This window comes from Cyprinus carpio, chromosome B12 (assembly GCF_018340385.1).
Source record: "Cyprinus carpio isolate SPL01 chromosome B12, ASM1834038v1, whole genome shotgun sequence".
Taxonomy (NCBI): Eukaryota; Metazoa; Chordata; class Actinopteri; order Cypriniformes; family Cyprinidae; genus Cyprinus; species Cyprinus carpio.
Genome location: NC_056608.1, coordinates 10037957 through 10045371, shown reverse-complemented (window position 1 = coordinate 10045371; position 7415 = coordinate 10037957). Strand labels below are relative to the sequence as shown.

Here is a 7415-nt window from a genome sequence, read left to right as displayed (position 1 = left end):
TGAGCTGTATGCGCGATATAATTTTATGACACAAAATTTTGAAATGTAGGCTTAAATCAAACACATTTTAATTCAGATTCTGTATATATATATATATATATATATATATATATATATATATATATATATATATATATATATATATATATATATACGGAAAACAAAAAAACAACGAAAAAAAAACAGCTGGCTGACCCCTAGAGGGGTGGGGTGGGGAAGAGAGGGGGGGCGGCCGCTCTCCCCGCCCACCCATTTATCCTAACAATGCTTATATATTTGCTAGAAGTGATGCATGTGGAAGATTTTGCGTATTTCCAATTTAAAGCATTTTAATGCATTTTTTTTTTATTAGAAATTAAATTTATTTATCTCTTAACAGGTATTTATTCTTCTCATTCAGGAATGATTCCTGACTCTAAAAGGTCATAAACATTTAGAGCTCCTAAGCAAAACATTCATTTTCATTAATTAGTATATAAGACAGGCCTGGTGTCATCTCATGGTGCTCTCTGATATTGAAGTCATGATCCCAGACAGCATGCAGTGTTGGCCCATATCCGGCCTGCATGGATTTCACGTGGGCCAGATGTGTGCCGAATCTGGGCCAATACTATGTTGCTGTCTGGGATATTAATGAGAACCAGTTGAAGTAAAACATATTCATAATAAAACACAAGTCCACTAATCATAGAAACATTAGGTTTTATTTCTAACAGGAACACAGAGTATAGTACAAGATTCTTTCAAACAAACATCTTTCTTTGCAGTAGAAAAATATGTAGGCCCCTTTTTACATTCAACCTACAGTCCGCAATTACAGCAGCTCACGGTTCATCACAGTCCACAATCACCTTCGTTCAAGGCCTTAACCTGTTTTTCTATTGAAGCGTAAGAGGGAAAAACAATCAGGAAAAAAGCAACAATCTCATTCAATATTATCACTCTCCTTAGCAACTCTACCTGACTGAGTATGACCTTCATAAAGTTACATCCAAATCCCTCATCTTCTAGCCTCCAAATAACACTTGAGAGTTTTCACACACCATGGGTTATAAATCACAATGCAGCACACAGCCACACACAATACCATAACAGCAAATATGTTTTTAAAAAAACTGTTGTAGGAAAGTGGAGTTTTAAAAAAGTAGAACAGGCGTAGGAAAAATCAGAAGTGCAACAGCAGGGATTTAGCACTTAATGGGCATTATTATCTCTCATGGACTACTTTATAATGCGTCAAGCTTAGTGCATTCACTATAAAGTGAGAGATAAATTGGTACTATCAAATGAGATGCAAAAACTTCAATATGAAGCAATCTCACATTGTACTAGATTATTCCATAATCTGAAAATTACACACATTTTTGCACTACTGTTAAAGGGACAATTCACTCAAAATGGAAAATTCTATTATCTTTTAATCACCCTCATGTGGTATTAAACTTTTCTTCAGTGGAACACTGGAGAACATAATTTGAATAACTGTTTTGTATATACAATGAAAGTCAGTGGGGTCCTTAACAACATTTACTTTCATTATATGGCCAAAAAAAAAAAAAACTGATACATTTTATTCAATATCTTCTATTGTGTTAAAATAAAGGAAATGCATACATGTTTGGAGGTTGAATGATTTACAAAACTTTCATTTTTGGTTAAACTATCCCTTTGAAGATGAATGAAATTATTAAAGTCCAGTCACATTTCAAAAGCAGGATTCACAAAATTCAGTGACTTTAGATAGAGTAACAAATAGGGATGGAACGGTTCTCGTTAAAAAATCGAACCGTACGGTTCTCCACACACAGTTCGGCACGCACTAGGATCGCGGTTCAACTTGAATCCGACAATGCATATGTAATACGGTTTGTTTTAAATAACAACACATAAAACAAACAGGGTTCAGCTAATATATGTTTCTGTTGATGGATGTGCTTTCTGGCTTCACAGTACATTACAACAACAGCGATGAAAAAACAACAACAAAAAAACCATGGACAAACCATTCACTCTTGTTTAATGTGAGTGCCGTATGCTGGAATAGAAGCAGCAGTCCCTAACAGCACACGTTGCTATCTGTGTTTAAACTAAACCCGTTTAAGCTTTGCCAGTTTAAACATTTAAGAGCCAGATGATTCGAGCTTGTGAGATTTTTGCTGCGCTCAGAATGCGCGCAAATATTAAGCTCTCTATAAAGTATTGTGTTTGTTATGTTTAGCAGACATAGCCAGCTGAACATACTGTATCAGTGCACTGGATCAGTTCATTCTCTTAAAGTGACGGCACTTTCTTAATATTAATCATACAGCAACAACAAGGAAATCACTCACTGCTTATGATTGAATAGCTTTTGTAACATTAATAAAGATTAATCTTTAATTTATACAGTAAAATATGCCATGCATTTTATATTTGATTACTTTGTTAATTTCTGTACCTAAAAACTAATGTTAGACCTACCTGAAAAAAACTGAAAATCACTGTTCATTTTATTTGTATCTTTACTCTATGTATTTATTGGAGCTGTTGCTTGTAGTTAGGTAGATTATTTGTATTTTCTTTATTTTTATTTGACAGTATAGTTTTTCTCTAAACATATCGTATAGTACCGAAACGTTACTCTAAAACCTTGATACAAATTTAACCGTGAGTAAGTTGAACCATTCCACCCCTAGTAGCAAAATTATTACCCTTCAAGGTAACAAAATTATTAGAATCAGAAGCCATTGTATAACAGTTAATCACTGAATAACACAAAGGAAGGCATCTATGTTATGAAAATTATTGGTTTACCCCATGCAAGATCTACAAAATAGTGTACATAGTGTGCTAGAAAATGTAGAAAATAACATAAACCAACATTTTTCATTCTGAGTAACTGCCATATGGTTAACATGGTTAGTCTCAAAGTTGCATAAAGCCCAAACTTCTCATTTTAAACTAAATGTGTATCTCAGAATCATACACCAACATTAAGTTAATTTGGACAGTATGAAAGATGGCCACACATGGCCAAAATGGTTTTCTTTTGAGGACATCATTGCTAATTTCTACTCTTCAGACTTTTCAAAAGTCAATTCTAAAACCATTTGCATTTGTCCTTGTTACAACATTTACTTCAAGTTCATCAGGGTTCTTGAACTGTCACCAGTAGGGGGTGTTGTTCTCAATATGACCCCAACTCTGCCACTCGGGGAAGAATCCATTAGATGTTCTCGGGCTCCCAAATTGATCAAAATCCATCTCTGGGCGTTTGCCTTGATTCTTGAACTCTGTTGCCGTCTGTTGGGTTACACTGGTCTGGCTGGGGTCGTTCTCTGCATGTACTAACTTGTAATTTTTCCCTTCGTTATTGTCCCAGTATGTGGTATCATGAGTTTTGTAGGATATGCAGAACTCCACCTGCTCATGTGGGGGCACAAAACTTGGAAGGTCGATGGAAAACGAGAACGTGTCTACGTCCTCGCAACCATAAACATTATTCATGTATGTACAAGGAATATCAGTGTAGCTTTTCCATGAATCAAATGTTATTCGCACATGGACCATTTTCTCAAAGCTTACGTTGCTCACTTTGACTGTGCCGGTGAGCGATCTCTCTTGAATTATACAGTTTTCCAAGCATACCAGGCTCTTCTTCAAACGGTTCCGAAAGTCCAAATAGTCTGCAGCAGGCTGAGGGAAATCCAAAATCAAATTCTTCTCCTTCTCCACTTTCAGACCCACAATGGCGTCCTCCAAGTCTGATAATTCGAACTGCAGGTCTAACATGGGGTCTTCTTCGAGTTCCTTGAATACATGGACTGCTGTCAGAGACATGCCTTTGGAATCAGCAAAAACCACTTTCTTTTTGTTTTTGGTCTCGGGTCTCTTCCATCCTATGTTATCAGTGTCCACATCTGTCTTGGTGCTGATGCAGGATCTCAGAGGTTTGTACTGGCTGAGTAAGATCCTGGACTTGCAGTCCTCATATGAACTGAGGAAACTGCGAAGAGGAGGCGAATGTGCCAGACAAATTCTCATTGCCACATCCACAGGCATAATTGGACTTGGCATTGGCCTGGGGTTCAGTATCTGCAGAACCCTGTCATGAAGACAATAATGAAGAACACTACAGTGACCAATTAAGCAGGAGACGTGAAATACTTTCCTCAGAATTTAGAGATTAAATTGGTTAACAAAACTATATTTGCAGCTAGTTTGAGCTATTTTATAACACAATTAATGTGATTAGAACACATTAGAATAAACATCAGTTTTTATAATGAATATTCATCCTTCTATATTATATTTATTATTACATATATTATTTATACCATACTTTAATACATGACAACAATTAAGGACTGGGATAAATCCAAAAACAACGCATTATAAAATATACATTTATAAAATATCTATTCCAGTCTTTTTAGCACTAAAAGTCATTACACACTACTGTGCATTTCAGTTCTTACTATGGTAATTTTTTGTAGTACAACTTTTAATATTTTACCTATGAAGTAGGCATTCGATATATATATAATGACTGGCTTGTCATTACATACATACAGTATGACAAGTAAAAATGTTATTGTAACTAGTGAGATAAGCAATATTACTTATAACAGCACACAGTAGCAGTGTCTCAAAAATGGAAACTATTATCTAATACAAAAATAATAGCAAATCTATAACAGACACTAGTAACTAGAGTACTTCAATGAATAGTACCAGTAAAACTGGAATATGTACTACAGCTAAATCTAAACCACAGACCCCTATAGAATTCATTGGCAAAAAATAGCAAAACCATTGGACCTAAATGTCAACCAATTGTCGCAGTTGGACTAATTAACCAGCTATTAAAATTCAGTACTAGTAACATAAACAGACACGCCAATAGAAGTTTAAATAGCTTGACATTCCCAATGTTCAAATAATACTTTAAACAAGCCAGTATTTTTTTTTAAATTGAATCTAAATCATTAGTCATATTCAAAAGACATCTTTACACTTTTCCAGCACGCAGTGAGCAGTGACAAACCCACTCGATGCACTGTGACGCAGTCTGTATTCTTACCTGGTGCAATTCATTAAAACCCGTGGTTTGTTTCCAAAACGACAGACACAGTTTGCTCTATTATATTTTGAACAAGTACAGTTTTTTCCTTCTTGCTTTTAAACTTAACTTAACAACGTGTCGACCATGATAACTAAAAACCCACTGACGAACCGTCGTTTGCAGCGGCACGCCCCCTTTAAGGTCCAGCTGTACTGCAAAAGACAAGATCGCTCAGCCGGTACATCAAGCCTCTGCGCGCATTGGTTCACAGTAACCCATTTTGACAGCCAATGGGAGAGCAGAAGAACGAGGCGCTTGAGCAATCAGCGCGCAGGAAAGCGAGAGAGAGGCGGGGGAAAGGCGTCAACCAAATTAGATAGTCCTCTGACGAAGCCGTGACGCGTAATTTCTGGTTAAAAGTAATTTCTTTTCTGTATGTCCTATCTTTATTAATAATAGGTTTTTTTTTTTTTTTTTTTTTTTTACCGTGTCACTGTAACTATTCACATATAATGAGGTTGTTAGTTTGTGTCACATGTGGGCTAAGGTTACTTTTGGCACAAAAACAAAACTGGTTCTTGAGTTGTGGCACAGTGGGCATGTCGTTTGGTCACATTATAAAAATAGGCCTAGTTCATGGAGAAGCAAGTTTGAAACCGGCCTCTGCCATGCCCCATTTTGCTCAGCTTTAATTCAGGTCCTATAAACACTTAACTATACAGGTAGAGATCTTCATTAATGTGACCTTGAACCACAAAACCAGTCATAAGGGTCAGTTTTTTTTTAAACTAAGATTTATACATCATCTGAAAGATAAATAAATAAGCTTTTCATTGATGTATGGCTTGTTAGGATAGGGCAATATTTGGAGATACAACTACAGATATTAGACAATCTGCAATCTGAGGGTTCAAAAAAAAGAGAAAAAAATCACATTTACAGTTGCCCAAATGATGTTCTTAGCAATGCATATAACTAATCAAAACGTAAGTTCTGATATATTTACAGTAGAAAATTTACAAAATATCTTCATCTAACATGATCTTTAATTTACTTACTTTCCTTATGATTTGTGGCATAAAAGAAAAATCTATAATTTTGACCCATACAGTTTTTTTTTTTTTTTTTTTTTTTTTGCGTGGAATGCATGGAAGATCATTAGTCAAAATGAGTGGGAACCTTGTTCATAAGTGCAAGATCACATCATACCAATTGCAAGCTGTCATTTGTGGGTGTTTAACATTTATGAAGCTGTCATTCTCTATTGGTGTTAGATGGTCAAAATGCTGTATGTTGCAATGATAGCAGCCTATTACAGTAATGTGACCTACATTAGCAAGATCCATACTGCAACATTTTACAAAATGTATAATGCATTTATGATCATCACAAAATACAGAGTACAATACTTCTACCATATTTCATGAAAATGATATAGGTAAGGGCACTTCTAAAACTTGAAAATAACCACATATAATATGGTTTTTAAATGCAATTCATACATCTGTAGGATATATTTATTCCATGGTGAATATTTTTTGTTATATATAAATGTATATGCTTCGAATAAGTTTAGGAGCCAGAAAAAACAAAGCATAGTTGTATAAAAAGTTTTAAAATGCATTGTCTAATAAAAAATCTCTAATAAAATGACATTAGAAGCAGCATCCATTTAAGACAAAAAATATATTACGATACATTTGTGAAATACTTCAAATTTTGGTGCACTGTCAGCATATTCAAAATAATATATTTTTACCTTTTAATAAGGTCTTGTATTCCTTTTGAGATGTCTGAGTTCGTTTTGCTGAAGTCTAATCTAAACACTTTAGTCTGTATCTCAAGAGTGGAAACTTCAAGCAACTATTGGTCCATTAACCACACTTGCAAAACAGGAAGCGTACAGCCAGCCTGCACAATCAATGTAGATACAGCTGGCCATCGGCATAATGATATAAAATACACTAATCAAATCAAATTCTGTTTACACTAATGATGACGATGGTCCATGATGATGATCAGTGAGAATCAATTTACCTCTGTAATATAGGAAAGTGCTTGATTTTCGTTTAACCAGGTGTTTTGCAAAATTTAAATGGTTAGTGCAATTACAGATTGTTTAAGTATGCAGTTTAGTATAAGCAGGACAATTTATAACATTTAGTGTTTTATTTAACATTTTGAGTATTGGATTGACTTTATTATTGTTTTCACATTGTTGTTGATTATGGATGATTTCCTGAGGTCGGTTGAACAATGCAGGGTGTGTTTGCTTGATATCAGCAATCATGCAAACATGTATTAAGGGAAAGAGAATGCAGAACAAGATAGAACTTGCAAGGATATGTCTGTGTGACTTTTTCCATTTTAA

General features: G+C 34.9%; 1 protein-coding gene across 2 annotated transcripts; it reads right to left on the bottom strand.

Moving 5' to 3' along the window:
• Positions 1-685: 685 nt before the first annotated feature.
• Positions 686-6900, bottom strand: LOC109100107 (protein phosphatase 1 regulatory subunit 3C-B-like). 2 transcript variants are annotated; one of them, XM_019113606.2, is made up of 2 exons: positions 6804-6900; positions 686-4084 (listed from the first exon to the last, which is right to left on the bottom strand). In XM_019113606.2, the coding sequence occupies exon 2, from the start codon at positions 4054-4056 to the stop codon at positions 3145-3147; it is 912 nt and encodes a 303-aa protein (XP_018969151.1). In that variant the 5' UTR covers positions 4057-4084; positions 6804-6900; the 3' UTR covers positions 686-3144. The 2 variants fall into 2 exon arrangements, with proteins under 2 accessions (XP_018969151.1, XP_018969149.1); XM_019113604.2 differs by lacking the exon at positions 6804-6900 and adding an exon at positions 5063-5275.
• Between the last annotated feature and the right edge of the window lie 515 nt (positions 6901-7415).